This window comes from Macaca mulatta, chromosome 2 (genome assembly GCF_049350105.2).
Source record: "Macaca mulatta isolate MMU2019108-1 chromosome 2, T2T-MMU8v2.0, whole genome shotgun sequence".
Classification (NCBI taxonomy): domain Eukaryota; kingdom Metazoa; phylum Chordata; class Mammalia; order Primates; family Cercopithecidae; genus Macaca; species Macaca mulatta.
In genome coordinates, this window is record NC_133407.1 from 120769664 (window position 1) to 120787758 (window position 18095).

General features: G+C 42.8%; 3 protein-coding genes across 6 annotated transcripts in view; 1 reads left to right on the plus strand and 2 right to left on the minus strand.

Moving 5' to 3' along the window:
• The window catches only part of HESX1 (HESX homeobox 1), a 28589-nt gene extending 12933 nt beyond the window's left edge, over positions 1-15656 (minus strand). The window contains exons 1-2 of one of the 3 annotated variants that reach the window (XM_077993243.1): positions 15487-15656; positions 14255-14299 (exon numbers count right to left, since the gene is read on the minus strand). The gene's annotated coding sequence lies outside the window, so the exon portion shown is untranslated. Of the gene's footprint in view, positions 1-14254 lie in introns of all 3 variants that reach the window. The other 2 variants (XM_077993242.1, XM_001100209.5) reach the window with 2 other exon arrangements.
• LOC144339476 (uncharacterized) lies at positions 11653-15698 on the minus strand (the record flags this gene model as incomplete). The annotated part of the gene is made up of 3 exons (XM_077994114.1): positions 11653-12657; positions 14255-14299; positions 15420-15698. Coding segments are annotated over 3 exons (525 nt in total), but the record flags the coding sequence as incomplete, so codon positions are not given.
• The window catches only part of APPL1 (adaptor protein, phosphotyrosine interacting with PH domain and leucine zipper 1), a 46298-nt gene continuing 43881 nt past the window's right edge, over positions 15679-18095 (plus strand). For both annotated transcript variants that reach the window (XM_015130635.3, XM_015130632.3), the window contains exon 1: positions 15679-15885. Coding sequence is in view for 1 of the 2 variants with exons in the window: in XM_015130632.3 (XP_014986118.2) it covers positions 15832-15885 (54 nt within the window). In the remaining variant the exon portion in view is untranslated. The remainder of the gene's footprint in view (positions 15886-18095) is intronic.

Below are 18095 nucleotides of genomic sequence, written 5' to 3' on the forward strand. Positions count from 1 at the left end.
CTACTTTTGTAAATACAAATAGTAACATTCTCTTTAGTCTTTTAGGGACACCAGTATGTACATACACAATTACAATATAACAAAATAAAGATACAGGCACAAGTGACTATGGGAATAGAAAATGGCCCAAATCTACTTGGGTGAGATTAAATAGGACTGAGGAAGGGTTAAGAACCCAACTCTGATGTCAGATTATCTGGGTCCAAATTCCAGCTCTTCTTAGCTATGTGACTTTGCACATATAACTTAGCCTTTTGAGCCTGTTTCTTCTGCAATAAAATGGGGATAATTATAGTGCCCAACTGAGGATCCAATGCGTTAATATCTGCAAAGCTCTTGGAATAGAGCCTGACACGTAGTAGACATTACATAAACTGACTACCATTACTCACTTATTGCTGTTATCAATGTTATTATAAAGGCTTTTCAGAGATGTGTTGAGGCAGAGATGTTTCAAGAAAAGGTCAGAGGGCTGGGCGCGGTGGCTCAAGCCTGTAATCCCAGCACTTTGGGAGGCCGAGACGGGGTGGATCACGAGGTCAGGAGATCAAGACCATCCTGGATAACACGGTGAAACTCCCTCTCTACTAAAAAATACAAAAAAAACACTAGCCGGGCGAGGTGGTGGGCGCCTGTAGTCCCAGCTACTCGGGAGGCTGAGGCAGGATAATGGCGTGAACCCGGGAGGCGGAGCTTGCAGTGAGCTGAGATCGCGCCACTGCACTCCAGCCTGGGCGACAGAGCAAGACTCTGTCTCAAAAAAAAAAAAAAAAGAAAAAAAAAAACAAAAACCAGAAAAGGTCAGAGAAAAGCAACATAACATAAGGCCCGTCAGAGACAGGGGTGTGTGTGTGCTTGTCTGTTGAGGGGACGAGGAGAAAGTTAATGTGATTCCAATATTTCTAGCTTAGATAACCAGATGAATGATGGTATCATTAAGAAGGGAATATAGAGGAAGGGGGGTTTATCAATCAAAATACAATACAAATTATATTTCTAATTATACACACAAATGGGCAAGTATTTAGCAAACTGAATTTCTTCAGAATTAAGACAAAATTCCCAGAATGAGATGGTAAAACTCTAGTGAAAATTGACAGAATGTGATAAATGATAAAGATCTAAAAATATTTTAAGGAATAACTTTATCTAGAATATTAAATATTATTGTCATATATCTCACATATATAACCTAAATAAGTGAGTTCATTTTAGTAGTAGAAGACTGCAAATAACATTTCAGAAATCTAGCAATCAGATATTAGAAATACTTCAAAATAAATATGTATTTCTAAAAGGTTGTGATCAAATAAGGCAGCTATCATGGTTACCAATGGATTCTTCTAGGGAGGTACAAGAATTCTCAGTGGTGTCTAGGTCCTCATAAAAGTAGAGATAGAAAAGAGCAAAGATGAACTTTGGAATATTTTACTTTGAGTGCCCAGAGGTCTTACCACTTTCCAGGACACAAAGTTTCTTCTTTTCTATAGCAAAGACACCTGTTTAATACTCTCTCTTTAAAAACAGAAAAATGTTGGCTGGGCACGGTGGCTCACACCTGTAATCCCAGCACTTTGGGAGGCCGAGGCACGTGGATCACCTGAGGTCAGCAGTTTGAGACCAGCCTGGCCAATGTGGTGAAACCTTGTCTTTACTAAAAATATAAAAATTAGCCAGGTGTGGTGGCAGGCGCCTGTAATCCCAGCTACTCAGGAGGCTGAGGCAGGAGAATCACTTGAACCCGGGAGGCAGAGGTTGCAGTGAGCCAAGGTCGTGCCATTGCACTCCAGCCTGGGTGACACAGTGAGACTCTGTCTCAAAAAACAAACAAACAAACAGACCAAAAAAAAAAAAAAAATACACACACACACAGAGAAAAATGTTAAGGCAAAAAAAAAAACAATTTAGCAATGTATCATGTTCAATGGTCTATTCATGATTACAGCTATGTACCTGGTTTTAATTTGTAATGTTTTTTATTTAATTTTGAAACAATTTCAAACTTACTTAAAAGTTGCAAGTACAGTACAAAAACCTCTCTCTCCAACCATTTAGAGTAGTTGCTGACATGATGCCCCATCAACCCTGAATAGTGTTTTTCCTGCAAACAAGCATTTCCTCCTATATAATCACAATCAAACCATCAAAATCAAGAAAGTAACATTGGTTATATCACTACCATGTAATCATCAAACCCCATTCAAGTTTCATTCATTGCCCCAAATAACATCCTTCACAGTAAAATAATCCAGTTCAGAATCACACATTGTCTTCAATCGTGTCTAAGTCTCATTCAATCAACAACAGATCCTCAGTATTTTCTTGACCTTCATGACCTGGACACTTTTTGAAGATTACAGTCAGCTACTTTGTAGAATGTCCTTCATTTAAGGTTATCTGGGCTGGGCACATTGGCTCACACCTGTAATGCCAGCACTTTGGGAGGCCGCAGGCTGAGGCGGGCAGATCACTTGAGCCCAGCAGTTAGAGATCAGCCTGGGAAAAGAGGGAGACCTCATCTCTACAAAAACCACAAAAAATTAGCCAGGCATGGTGATGTGCATCTGTAGTCCCAGTTACCTGGGAGGCTGAGGTGGAAGGATCACCTGAGCCCAGGAGGTCGAGGCTGCAGTGAGCTATGATCGTGTCACTGCACTCCAGGTGAGGTGAGAGTAAGACTGTCTCAAAAAATAAAAAATAAGGTTATGTCTGATGTTTCCTCGTGACTAGGTTCAGGTTAAGCATCTTTGGTAGGAATGTCACAGAAGTAATGCTGTGTTCTCATTATTTCCAATCAGGTAGCACATGATTTTGATATGTCCCATTACTGGTGATATTTAATTTTGATTAAGATGGTGTCTACCAGGTTTCTCCACTGTAAACTTACTCTTTTCCCCTTCATAATATAGTATTTTGTGTGGAGGAGGTACTTTAAGCCTATGTAAATACTGTTTCTCATCAAATTTTTGAATTATTTATATCATTTATTTCTATCAGTATGGACTCACAGTTTCCTATTTTAATAGATTATAATCTCTTTATTATGACATTCAAATTCCCCCAGATTTGGCCAATGGGAGTCCCCTTCAAGTCTGACATTTTTGAACACTTTCTAATTTCTGGCACAACAAGATGTCCCAGGTGCATCTTGTTCTTTTCTTGTTCCAGGGACCTAGGATAAGCCATTCCTCCAAGGAACCCTCCAAGCTTCTTTTTAGTGGAGAATGGTGTTTAGAGGGCAAAATCTGGGACGTATGTGTGTTCATTGCCATTGGGGCATCTCTGCTTCTAGGCCCTCTCAGTGGAAGAGCTAGGAAACACATGCATATGATACATATACACGTTTATATCTACATTTATTTCCATATATTTACTGAAATCTGTGAGTTAACATGGATACTGTAATTCCAATCCAGCACCAGAGGAACCCTTTCCAATTTTCTCCCTTTCCATATTTGTAATCCCTTTGACAGTGAGAAACATGGCTTCCATTATCTTCAATATATTTACTTACTTGATCTGTCCCATGTATATAACCAAACTTTCATTGCCATCACCTCTTACTCACAGAGATGGCTTCCTTACCTAATTTGAGGACCAATCCCCTGTGCTAGTGCTAGGTGCTTTCCTAAAAAGCCCTTCTCTTCTTATTTGGGCTCTGTTTTCACCTTGCTCTGAGGTATAGGGCTCTGAGACCCTGCACCAGGCTTCCCTCCTTTATGGGTACTTCCCTCACCCCTTGGGTTCTGAAATCCTGCACCAAACTCCCACCTCATGCAAAAGCCCTCCTCATCATGCTTGGGCTCCAAACTGCACTCTCATGCAGGTGCCCTCTTCACTCCACTTTTGTTTCAACATCCTGCCACCAAACACCCTCTTTACCATCCTTGTGCTCTGACAACCCCCTCCACAGATGACTCCTCACCTTGCACAGGCTCTGAAACCTCACACCAGGCCACTCCTCTGTGGGGATGTCCTCCTCACACAGCCTGGACTCCAACACCCCGTTCTGGGCCCCCGTGACTTCTCCACTTTGCATCTACTCCTACTTTACCTGACTGCACCTAATGGCTTTAAGGCTGCATTAGTATTCAGAAAGGGAAGAGGAAAAACTATAAACCCATTTGTATTTATTTTTTAGCATTTATTTTTGGTTCAGGGATACACATGTAGGTTTGTTACATAGTTAAACCTGTGTCATGGAGGTTTCTTGTACAGATCATTTCATCTCCCAGGTACTAAGCCTAGTATCCAATAGTTATTTTTTTCTGATCCTCTTCCTCTTTCCAACCTTCACCCTCAAGCAGGCCCCAGTGTCTGTTGTTGCCTCTTTGTGTCTATGTATTCTCATCATTTAGCTCCCATTTTTAAGTGAGAACATGTGGTATTTGGTTTTCTGTTCCTGCATTAGTTTGCTAATGATGATGGCCTACAGCTCTATCCATGTTTCGAAAGGACATGATCTCATTCTCTCTCTTTTTTTTTTTTTTTTTTTTTTTTTGAGATGGAGTCTCACTCTTTTGCCCAGGCTGGAGTGCAGTAGCATGATCTCAGCTCACTGCAACCTCTACTTCCTGGGTTCAAGTGATTGTCCTGCCTCAACCTCCCAAGTATCTGGGATGACAGGCACCCGCCATCATGCCCAGTTAATTTTTGTATTTTTAGTTGAGAACGGTTTTGCCATGTTGGCCAGGCTGGTCTTGAACTCCTGACCTCAGGTGATCTGCCTGCCTCAGCCTCCCAAAATGCTGGGATTACAGACGTGAGCCACCATGCCCAGCCAGTCTTACTCTCTTTTTTATGGCTGCATAGTATTCCATGGTGTACATGTACCAAATTTTCTTTATCCAGTCTACCATTGATGGGCACTTAGGTTGATTCCATGTCTTTGCTATTGTGAATAGTGCTGCAGTGACCATTCACAAGCATGTATCTTTATGGTAGAATGATTTATACTCCGTTGGGTTTGTACCCAGTAATATGATTGCTGAGTTGAATGGTAGTTCTGTTTTTAGCTCTTGGAGGAATTATCACACTGCTTTCCACAATGGCTGAACTAATTTACTCTCCCACCAATAGTGTATAAGTGTTCCCTTTTCTCTGCAAACTCACAGCATGTGTTATCTTTTTACTTTTTAATAGTAGCCATTCTGACTGTTGTTCCCCTCTTTGTGTCTATGTATTCTCATCATTTAGCTCCAATTTGTAAGTGAGAACATGTGGTATTTGGTTTTCTGTTCCTGCATTACTTTTCTAATGATGGCCTACAGTTCCCTACAGATGGTATCTCATTGTGGTTTTTATTTGCATTTTTCTCTAATGATCAATGATATTGGGCTATTTTTCTTATGCTTGTAGGCCACATGCATGACTTCTTCTGAAAAGTGTCTGTTCATGTCCTTTACCCACTTTTTTTTTTTTGTGAAGGACTCTCACTCTGTCACACAGGCTGGAGTGCAGTGTCACGGTCTTGGCTCACTGCAAGCTCCGCCTCCCGGGTTCATGCCATTCTCCTGCCTCAGCCTCCCGAGCAGCTGGGACTACAGGCACCCGCCACCATGCCCAGCTAATTTTTTGTATTTTTAGTACAGACAGGGTTTCACCGTGTTAGCCAGGATGGTCTTGATCTCCTGACCTCGTGATCCACCTGCCTCGGCCTCCCAAAGTGCTGGGATTACAGGTGTGAGCCACAGCGCCTGGCCTCCTTTGCCCACTTTTTAATAGGGTTTTTTCCTTGTAAATTTGTTTAAGTTTCTTATAGATGCTGAATATTAGACCTTTGTCAGATGCAGTTTCCAAAAATTTTCTCCCATTCTGTAGGTTGTCTGTTTACTCTGTTGATAGTTTATTTTGCTGTGCAGAAGCTCTTAAGTTTAGTGAGATCCCATTCGTAATTTTTGCTTTTGTTGCAATTGCTTTTGGCATTTTCATCATGAAATCTTTGCCTGATCCTATGTCCAGAATGGTATGCCTAGGTTTTCTTCCAGGGTTTTTGTAATTTGGGGTTTTACATTTAAATCTTCAATCCATCTTTAATTGATTTTTGTATATGGTGTAAAAAAGGCGTTCAGTTTCAGTCTTCGACATATGGCTTGTCAGATAGCCCAGCACCATTTATTAAATAGGGAGTCCTTTCCCTATTGCTTGTTTTTGTCAGCTTTGTTGGAGATCAGATGGTCGTAGGTGTGCAGCCTTATTTCTGGGCTCTCTACTCTGTTCCATTGGTCTATGTACCTATTTTTATACCAATACCATGCTGTTTTGGTTACTGTAGCCCTGCAGTAGAGCATGAAGTCGTATTTTATGACTTTTTAAAAACATTGTCTTGGCCGGGCACGGTGGCTCAAGCCTGTAATCCCAGCACTTTGGGAGGCCGAGACGGGCGGATCACGAGGTCAGGAGATCGAGACCATCCTGGCTAATATGGGGAAACCCCGTCTCTACTAAAAAATACAAAAAACTAGCCGGGCGAGGTGGCGGGCGCCTGTAGTCCCAGCTACTCGGGAGGCTGCTGAGGCAGGAGAATGGCGTAAACCGGGGAGGTGGAGCTTGCAGTGAGCTGAGATCCGGCCACTGCACTCCAGCCTGGCCGACAGAGCGAGACTCCATCTCAAAAAAAAAACAAACAAAACCATTGTCTTAAGACATTGCTTTTGGTCCTGTCTATAATGAATGTGATTAAGCTAAATCACTAATGTAGTCTTTTTCCCTTTAAATCAAAGGATCTCGTAAATGATTGAGTTTACTTAAGAAAAAGTTAATTTGCCATTTATTTATTTATTTGTTTATTTATTTATTTATTTTGTTCTGACACAGAGTCTCACTCTGTCGCCCAGGATGGAGTGCAGCGGTGTGATCTTGGCTCACCGCAACCTCTGCCTCCCAGGCTCAAGCGATTCTCCTGCCTCAGCCTCCTGAGTAGCTGGGATTACAGGCGCCCACCACCACTGCCCATCTAATTTTTGTATTTTTAGTGGAGACAGGGTTTCATTATATTGGCCATGCTAGTCTTGAACTCCTGACTTCAAATGATCCACCCACCTCGGCCTTCCAAAGTGCTGGGATTACAGGCAAGAACCACCGCATCTGGCCACCCATATTTTATTATTTAGTATACCACCAATTCTCCAGTTTCCCCAACATTTGTTTCAAATCGCTGCCTTTATTAAAGGTGTTTTTGCCCAAAATTAGGGTAAGAGCCAAAGTCCTCATAGAGGGCACAAGGCTTTGCCTGACGTGGCCTCCTCTCCCTTCCTTTACTCCTCAGGCTTTCCACTGGCTTGCTCTTCTCCTGTCATCTTGGGCTCTGTGCAATTCTTGAACTAGGCCAGGCCACTCTTACCTTAGGGGTGACGGCTTCTGCCCTGGTGGTCTCTCTTTCTGGAATGTTTGCTCCCTAGACATCCCCAGGGCTCATTCCAGCCACTCCAAGGTTTTGTTCATGTGTTACTTTCTTAATGAAGCTTATTCTGAAGAACCTATTTAAAATTGCAGCTGCCCCGGCTCTGTTTTCTCTACTTTTTTTTTTTTTGAGACAAGGCCTTGCTCTGTCACCCATGCTGGAGTGCAGCCTCTACTCCATGGCTCAATGCAGCCTCCAACTCTCCAGCTCAAGCGATCCTCCCACCTCAGCCTCCCAAGTAGCTGGGACTATTGGTACACACCACCATACCCAGCCAATTAAAAAATTTTTTTGTAAAGATGGGTTCTTGTCATGTTGCTCACGCTGGTCTTGAATTCCTGGGCTCAAGCCATCCTCCCACCTCAGCCTCCCAAAGTGCTGGGATTACAAGCATGAGCTGCTGTGCCTGGCCTTCGCTACTCTACTTTCTATAGCACTTATGACATTCTAACTTACTATTCTTTATTTTACTATATAAGATAAGGTTTGCCCAGGCTGGAGTACAGGGGTGCAATCATAGCTCACTACAGGCTTGTAGCTGTAATATGCTATACTTCGTATTTATCTATCTATTTATTTTGAGATGAAGTCTCATTCTTTCACCCAGGCTGGAGTGCAGTGGCACAACAAATTCTGCCTCCCACGTTCTAGCGATTTTCCTGCTTCAGCTTCCCAAGCAGCTAGGACTATAGTCGTGTGCCACCATGCCCAGCTAATTTTTGTATTTTTAGTAGAGATGGGGTTTCACCATATTGGCAAGGCTGGTCTCGAACTCCTGACCTCGTGATCCACCAACCTCGGCCTCCCAAAGTGCTGGGATTACAGACATGAGCCACTGTGCCCGGCCAATATGCTATACTTCTAAGACTACTATGTTTATTTTTTATTGTCTTTCTCCCCACCATATCTACTAACCTGTAGCACCACAGTGACAGAGAGTTTTATTGTTTTGATCATTATTTAATAAATATTTGTTGAATGAAGACAGCTGTTCCCCGAGGTAGTCTGAATCCTAAATAATTGGCGCCATCTAGTGTTCTTGGAAGCATGTGTGAATTAACCCTGAGGGTCTTATTTGCATTAGCCATGGGATAAATAGTACTGGTATAATCAATTCTGCTACTTTGTTTTTCACTGCCCTCGATGGCTCTGAAAATATTAAAATGTTTTCAATGATTAAACAGGCACAGGACATATTAATTTCCCTAAAAGCTTTTTTTTTTTTTTTGAGACAGGGTCTCGCTGTCACCCAGGCTGGAGTGCAGTGGCAAGATCATGGCTCACTGCAGCTTTGACCTCCTGGGCTCAAGCAATCCTCCCACCTCAGCCTCCCGAGTAGCTGGGACTACAGGCATGTGCCACCACACCTGGCTAATTTTAAAATTTTTTGTAGAGACAGTCTCACTATGTTGCCCAGGTTAGTCTCAAATTCCTGGGCTCAAGCGATCCTCCCACCTCAGCCTCCCAAAATTTTGGGATTACAGGTGTGAGCCACTGCCCCCAGCCTATGAGCAATTTTGTCCCCAATGATTTGACTGTTCCTTCCAGAATTCCCATGTGGGGAAAGCATCATGAAAGTCTTCTTTTAACTTTGGGGCACCTCTACCCACTCACCACCCGCCAAAAAAAAAAAAAAAAAAAAAGAACAACAACAACAAAAAAACTCTCAAAAACCTCAAAATGGCAATAACCTTGGCTCTTTTGGTAATTGTTTTGGTACACTTTTCCTCCAGAATTTCAAAGTACATATTTATTGATTTTGAAATTTTGGTTTTGGCCTCAAAAGCCCCCAAATCAAAGTGATAAAACATTAGCAAGGGTAACTAATGTTATTTAAAATAGTATCAGAATTCTCTAAGGTAATAAGCCCAATCTTCTGATTTAAAAAATATTGGTTTTTTTAGGCCGGGCGCGGTGGCTCAAGCCTGTAATCCCAGTACTTTGGGAGGCCGAGGCGGGTGGATCACGAAGTCAGGAGATCGAGACCATCCTGGCTAACATGGTGAAACCCCGTCTCTACTAAAAATACAAAAAACTAGCCGGGCGTGGTGGCGGGCGCCTGTAGTCCCAGCTACTCGGAGGCTGAGGCAGGAGAATGGCGTAAACCCGGGAGGCGGAGCTTGCAGTGAGCCGAGATCGCGCCACTGCACTCCAGCCTGGGTGACACAGCGAGACTCCGTCTCAAAAAAAAAAAAAAAAATTGGTTTTTTAAAAAATATGATAGAGACCAAAAAAGCTTCCTTAAAAGCAGTAAAATGTTTTAATATTTAATAGTTGATAATGAAAGAGATAATTAGTTCATATTTACTGAATACTTATTGTGCTAGGAGCTACTGTAAAAGTTCATTAATCATCTTAACAACCCTATTAATGTAGGTTCTCTAGTATGAAGCTCCACTTTTCAGATGACAGAATGGAGAAACAGAGAAGTTAAATAACTTGACTTCAGTCACAGAGCTACTAAACAGTGGAGCCAGAATTTAAATCACAGGCCAAGCCCATGAGATCATAACCATGTTCTCATCTACCTCCCCACAGAAGGGGAATGATGCTATTTTGTGTTAAAGTTCTTGGCCTGGTCAAACAAATTAATTAAAGTGTTCTTCTAAAAAGGAATCAAGACAACCATAGATAAACAAAAGCATATACAATTTTCCTAGAATTTTGTTTTTTCTTTTTACAGTCAAGAAAGTTGAAGCTGCAGAATTGTCCCCCATTCTAAGGATGCTGTGGCAATGAGTAAAAGTGACATCAAGGTCAAGGTCAAAGGCAGAAGCTAGTTTGCAGTGGCATAATGAAGAACCAGTTGGTCCTTACTGCCCTCCCACCTCTTTTTGCAACCCATTCCTCAGAACTTTTTGTTCTACCCTCCAATTGTCCAAAGCTTCCCCCTACTCTGCTACTGGTGCTAATGTTTTAAAATAGATTAAATGACTCAAGTTCCCAAATTTTCTTGAAATCTGCTATTTCCTGAATCTGCTTTATCTCAGCTGGTATTAAGAAAATAATTGAATTATCTGTTAAAGTTAGTCCTACTAAGGAGTGATTTACTAGTAACAACCAGAATTTTTTGCATTATACATTACACTCTTTAAAAGGAGTATGGATTTCCCAGAATTTTAAATTGATGGAGTCTTTCAGAGGATATCTGTGAGTAGGTGGTTTCCAGGCTTGTTAGCCTGGAAATGATGTCCCTCTCACTATCCTCACCTGGAACCTAGGATTCCTTTTCTAAATGTTTGCTTAACTCTTTATTTTTTGTTAATTTTTTTTTTTCCTTTAGACTGAGTCTCGCTGTCACCCAGGTTGGAGTGCAGTGGTGTGATCTCAGCTCACTGCAACCTCCGCCTCCCAGGTTCAAGCGATTCTCCTGCTTCAGCCTCCCAAGTAGCTGGGATTACAGGAACCTGCCACCACATTTGGCTAATTTTTGTAGAGACGGGGTTTCACTATGTTGGCCAGCCTGGTCTCACACTCCTGACTTCAGGTGGTCCACCTGCCTCGGCCTCCCAAAGTGCTGGGATTACAGGCATAAGCCACTGTGCTCAGCCTATTTTTCAAAATTTTAATTTAATTTCAGTTTTTTTTTTTTTTTGTAGAGATGGTGTCTCTGTGTTGCCCAGGCTAGTCTCAAACTCCAGAGCTTAAACAATCCTCCCACCTTGACCTCCCAAAGTACTAGGATTACATGCATGAGCTACTGTGCCCACCTAACTCTTTAAAAAAAATTTTTAAATACAAAGTGATCTAGGAAAGGGAAATGATCATTCTCCATCTTGGATAGAGTTTTTCCTCATGTGGTTTGTGGATTACCCGCTTCAGACTTAACTGGAGAGATTCCCAGCCCTGACTCTGACCTACTACACCAAAATCTTCCAGTAGGGCTCAGGAATCTGTATTCTTTGTGTGTGTGTGTGTGTGTGTGTGTGTGTGTGTGTGTGTGTGTGTGGTTTTCTTTTTAATTATCTTTAGTCTTGTGGTCACACATATTTTTAAAATTTGTGTATATCTCCACTACTTTAATCCCTTTAAGTTGGCAAAAGCACCATTCTCAATCACAAATACACAGTTCTATAGTTTTATAAGTTTCTGAATGGCTGTTTAAAGACAGTCCTAAATTATAACTTAGTTTGACTTAGATTGTAAAGAATTCAAGAGTGAAGTTTAACTTGCTACTATTTTAAAAGCATGTGACCTTATAGATCTATAGGATGTGAGAAGTGTTGAATCATCTTTAATATTACACATAAACCACACTAAAATGCCTTTCAGTAAGTAAAAGGAACAATTTTAAATACAGGGAATTATAATTAAATTGGCATAGTTAAGGCCAAAACTCTAGACATTGCTACCTTATTTATCTTCAACTCTTGCCTTTAAGAGGCAAATGAACACAAAACACAGGTGAATCTTGCTTGGTTCTGAGACAGTGAAGGAATTTCCTCAGTATTTAAATACATTCACAAACCAGTTATATAAATCTAAATATAAAACCAATCTCCAGTAAGTTTTAAGATGGCACTCACCATCTTTGTGAAAAGTTGAACATTACTAACGAAGTCTAATCATATCTTTAGAAGGGGTAAACAGTGATAGCATTTACCGAATTGGAATTACTATTAAAATTCAAAAACTGAACATATTCATTTAACCACAAGCCAGTCTTAGTTTTAAATCAGGACTGCCCAACAAAATATTCTGTCAGTCACTCATGATCTGAATTCTGGTGTATGAGATCTATTAAAGCATGGTACACATAAAAAAGTCAGACATTTGTTTTGTAATAAATAAAATGTGGCCTATTACTCATTAGTAGCTTTTTTGAGATAAGCTATCAAGTCTGCCCTTTCTTCCTTCTTCTTAATGCCGACAAAGATCATTTTTGTTCCAGGGATGTACTTCTTGGGATTCTCCAAATACTCCATCAGTGTATCCTCTCCCCAGGTGATGCCTTTGTTCTTACTGGTGGCTGTGTAAGAGTATCCAGGGGCCTCACCTGTCTTCCTCCCGAAGAGACCATGGAGATTTGGCCCAGTCTTGTGCTTGCCTCCCTTTTAAATGGTGTAGCACTGGGAACACTTCATAATAAAAATCTTGCCTTTCTCAACATCACCCATATTTAATTCTCTTTTTAGTCGCTGGCCCGATGAAGATTCCTGCTCCGAAGCCGGATGTCCCAACTCTCTCAGGAATCTGTATTCTAACAACCTTCCCAGATGATTTTTCTGTGTGCATGAAGTTTGGAAACCACTGACCTAAAGGGATAATTTTTAAAAGTAAAGAACCAGCATCACTTGGGTTATTGGATTCTTTCCTATTACAGATCACAGAGGAGAACTTCAAGGAGTATCATGTAAAAACCTAATTATAAGACCAAATATAATTTTAGGAGACTAATAATTAACAACTCTATTTACAAGACTGTATGTCCTTTTGTTGTAAATTATACGTGTGAAATGTCTCAAGGGATAGATGTGAAATGTCTCAAAGAAATCTTTGGTGGACGTTGTTTAATCCTGACTTGCCTTCCATAAAATTAACCAGTTGCCCAAAGTTTTTACTCTACTACCCACAGATGAGTCTCCAGTAACCCTTAAGGCATTCTCTGAACAAGCCTCATTTCCTGTATAAAAGAAAACTGGCTTAAAATGAACTGAGTTTAGTTAACTGCACAAAACTTAGGCTGATTAAACTGGTTATCAAAAATGACTATGAATTCTGCAGCTTTGGAGATGTTTTAACATAGGAAATACAACTATATTTTTGGATGAGCAGGGTATATAGTGGCCTAAAGCTAGAGAATCCAAATGGAAGGCTCAAACTGGATTCTAGTACAAACAGGTTAAAACTAGATTTGACTAAACCTACCTCTCCATCGAATTGAATGTGAACCTGTTTTTGTTTTTTATTTTTTCATTTTTATTTATTTATTTTTTGTTTTTGAGATGCAGTCTCACGCTGTTGCCCAGGCTGGAGTGCAGTCTTGGCTCCCTGCAACCTCCACCTCCCGGGTTCAAGCAATTCTCCTGTCTCAAGCCTTCCAAAGAGCTGGGAGTACAGGCGCGCGCTACCATGCCCAGCTAATTTTTGTATTTTTGGTACAGACGGGGTTTCCCCAGATTGGCCAGGATGGTCTTGATCTCTTGACCTCGTGATCCGCCTGCCTCAGCCTCCCAAAGTGCTGGGATTACAGGCGTGAGCCCCACCGCGCCCAGCCTGTTTTATTTTTTAACCAATTTTTAACCAAGAATTCCTTGCCATTCTGCCATGATATAATGGCCTCTTGAGAATCCTTTACAGAAACACAGTTTAGATGTACATAACATACTAAGAAGGAAATCATTTAACAATACCACACCCAGATAATTCAAATACCTAATAGAATTTTTCATTCGAATTATTTGGTTTGGCCAAGTTAATTGGGTAACTTTTTTTTTTTTTTGAGACGGAGTCTTGCTCTATCGCCCACGCCGGAGTGCAGTGGCGTGATCTCGGCTCACTGCCCCTGGGCCTCCCGTCTTCAATTGAGTCTCCAGCCTCAGCCGCTCTCGAGTAGCTGGGACTACAGGCACGCCACCACGCCCAGCTAATTTTTGTATTGTTCGTAGAGACTGGGTTTCGCCATGTTGGGCAGGCTGGTCTTGAACTCCTGACGTCAGGTGATCCACCTGCCACAGCCTCCCAAAGTGCTGGGATTACAGGCGTGAGCCACAGTGCCCTTTTTTTTTTTTTTTTTTCTTTCTTATACATTGTTTACACTCCTCACTCTCACTCCTGATTCTTAACAGTTGTCACAACCTTTCTTCTCCTTCATTTAAAATCTAACTCAGTTCAATCAGGAAGGTCACTTACCTTGAAAGTCTTCCTTCTTTCGAGCTGGGGTGCATGGTGTTCTTGCTGGCAGAGTAGAAACAAGATATCAAGGAAAAAGAACCTGTAACACACTGGGAACCCTTAACTCATTGTAAGAACTGCCTCCAAATCAACTTCCTCAAAAACTAAAGAACTCTTCGAGAGAGCGAGACTAGTTGATAAACAATCTAAGGGGAGAACTTCTAAAGATTGTAACACTAAAAATAATTCCGTAAAACTACAATCCAAGTCTACCCAACAAAACTTTAAAAATATAATTTTATCTTTCCTTCAAGAGATCATGGGAAAATCTACTATTTTCGTTTAAAATATATAACTTCTATTTGTTACTGTATTTGGATTTGTGCTACCACTATTCTGGATTTGTTCCCATGTATCTGTGGAACCAAGCAGCTAATAATCTTTACTCAGCATCTCTGGGTATTTCTTGAATGAAAATGGAATGGATGGGTGGAATTAATGGCTAGATGTTTAGAAGACACTACTTTGTTATTTTCTCTGTATAATGTTGAAAGCCTACAACTATCCAGAGACATAAACGAGCCAGGGTGAGAGGCTGGGAAAGATGAAGAGGGAGGAGGAAAGGATGGGCTTGTAGCCCTCATCCGGTCAAACTCCCAACTTTGAGCTTCACTTTATTGTAAAATTAGAGGCTAAAACTATTTAAAGCTTCCAAAACTTTTGATGAAACGGAAATGCCAATTAGCTACTAACATAATTAACCAGTGTATCCTGATTTTTAAAAGATGTTTTCCTCTGTGATTTAAAGGAAACATGGGAGCTGGAGTTGCAGCGTCAGTCCTGAAGGACTGACCTTGGGAGGCCAGGTAGGAACTGTTAAACGGGCAACAAAATCACATGTTTTCAACTGAATATACTGATATTCAAGTGTCCAGAAAAATAATTTCGAGGCTACGTTCACAAGTTTGCCAGAAAGCCCTATTGACACAGCTGCGGATCTCAGACATCTGAGTTAGCACCATTCTGCTGGAGGGGATTAAGACTGGATGCTCCGAGCGGAGTTGGGAACATTATCATCTGAGGAAACTAAAAGGCGCCAGCAGTAGGGCTTTTTCCAACGTCTCTGACAAAATATGTTGCGGGAAAAGTCAACCCGCCCCAAATTCCCCCGTGTGGCCCTAACTCGAGGCTCCGGCTCCTCGCGCCAGCAAGCTGAGGAAGAGACAGTCTCCTGCGATTTAAATACAAACACGCGCGTGCAGGGAAGGCCATCGCAGGGCAGCCACTGCCACCTCCACCGCTTCCGACGCCCGCGCTCACGGGAGAGCCTTGCGCCGCACGGGAACCTCCCGTCCACCGCCGCAGAGCGGATGGGCGTCCCCGGGAGCCAATGGACGCGCCGGGAGGCGGGGCAGGGAGGCCGAGGGGGCGGGATTTCCCTCACGGCCGCTCGGCGTCTGGAGAAGGCGGTGCGGGCGGGGACGGCGGCCGCGCCAGTCGGAGAGGGCGGGCCGGGGTCAGCTGCGGTGGGTGGGCCGGCGTGGGGAGCTGTGGGCGGCCGCTGCGTCTCCTGCCGCCGCCCTCCCTCCGCCACGATGCCGGGGATCGACAAACTGCCCATCGAGGAGACGCTGGAGGACAGCCCGCAGGTGAGGCGCGGGCGCTGGTGGGCGACGAGGGAGAGCCCAGCGGGTGGACCCCAGGTCTGGCACCTCCGCCGCTCCCGCAGGTGCTCGCCCCGGCCCAGGTGGGCGCCGCCGCCCTGGGTCACCGCCCGTCGCAGGCCGCGCCCCGGGTTGTGGAGGGTGGGCCCGCCGCCCAAGGCCCGCGTGGGCCTGCTCGGCTGGGCCGAGGGCCGCAGGCGGAGACCGAGCCGCTGGTGCTCGTGGGCCGGGCGGTCACGTACGCTCGCGGGTCTCCTTTTTATTTGACGAAAGGCGCTGTTTTTTATCGCCGTAATGTGAGGTGGTAAATCTCGACCCTGGAATTTTCTCCCCAAGAATCTCTTCAGAGAAAATGCAGAAGGGAGAGAAACCCCGGTAGTCTTATTTAATGATTTCCGAGGCTCAGCAAGCTAGGGAAGGAAATGGATTGTTTTTCTTCGGGAGAGGCTGTAAGGTTGTGTGTGGAGACCTAACGGCAAAGCCCGTGACGGGTCCCGGAGCCCAAGACCGCTTTCCCCGCCCGTGACTGTGGTCGCTGTCACTCGAGCTGTGTATGGCCAGGGATGGACGGTGCCTTCGCCGCTCCTCGACTGCTGCGCCGCTCCCTGCAGACTTGGCCTTAATAAACTCATCAAAATAAAAGCCCTGTGTTCTGTGCGTCGGAATGATGCTGGTGTGGTTGCTCTAGCTTAAGACAGTTTTGGAAAATGTAACCATTTAATATGTTTTAAGTACTGAAGAATGAAATCAGCTATATTTTTAAAAATGTTGGCAGGGGCTGTAACTTGCATAGGGAAAACTTCATCTCTAAGTCTTTTTACACGATAATTTAAACGGTTTAAGACGGTGTTGCCGGTTGGACACTATTTAGAATGAAACATTTCTGAATTATTGCTCATTTAGAAATGCAGTTGCACCATTTCGTGTGTCTTTACAGCTGAACATGGCCCCCAAAGAAGAAAAGCAGAAGAGGTCTAGATCTCCTTTTCCTGGATGACACTTCTGCCATGGATTTTATGTCAGTGTTAATTGCCAAGTTGAAATGGGGCTCTGATTGTAGAACTGATTTGTTCTTTTTTATTCTGAAAGTTATCTTCACAGACCAGTTGCCTGCTGCTAATGTACTCTTAGCCTATACTGACAAAGAGAGAAACTCACATTTAGTTTATCTTGACTGCCAGTATAGCTGGTTCAATTTTTTTCTTCATGATTTCTCCATATAAAGTTATAAACTGTATTTGTTTCAGATGATTTGCAAAAAGTTTGTGGAATTGGTCAGGCGTACTTTGTCATTTTACTTTTTATTATGTAAGATTCAACAGGTTGCCTTACCTTTCTTCTCTTACTTGGCTTTTTTTTTTTTTTTTTTTTAATAGCCCATAAAGACTATAAACAGCTCAGAATGGATTGCATACTGCCCTAGATATGACTTGTGAGGCAGAGGTAAAATCTTGACTCATCTAATTTCTTGAGCTTTTTGCACAGATTAGTTTACAACTTAAGAATTGTGGTTTTTTGTTTTTGTTTTTTTTGCAAGCATGCATCATACTAGTGTCAGTTTTACAGTATATTTGTTTGTTTGTTGAGATGGGGATCTTGCTATGTTTCCCAGTCTGGAGAGCAATGGCTGTTCACAGACACTATCATAGTGCACTGTGTCCTGGAACACCTGTGCTGAAGTGATCCTCCTGCCTCAGCCTCCCTAGCAGCTGGGAATACAGGCGTGTGTCACTGTGCCAGCTAGTTTTTTTCTTTTTCTTTTTTTTTTTTCTGAGACGAGGTTTTGCTCTTGTTGCCCAGGCTGGAGTGCAATGGCATGATCTCGACTCACTGCAACCTCCGCCTCCCGGGTTCAAGTGATTCTCCTGCCTCAGCCTCCTGAGTAGCTGGGATTACAGTCGCATGCCACCACCCACCTAGTTTTTGTATTTTTAGTAGAGACGGGGTTTCGCCATGTTGGCCAGGCTGGTCTTGAACTCCTGACGTCAGGTGATCCGCCCACTTTGGCCTCCCAAAGTGCTGGGATTACAGGTATGAGCACCTGGCCTGTGCCAGCTAATTTTTAATGAAGTAGTCACATTGATATTCCTTCAATGTTTAAAGGCAATAAATTGGAACTAGGTAAAATTTACTTGGGAAAATTAATGGGGACAACTGGGATTTAGGAAGTGTAGATATTTGCAGGTGATTCTTCG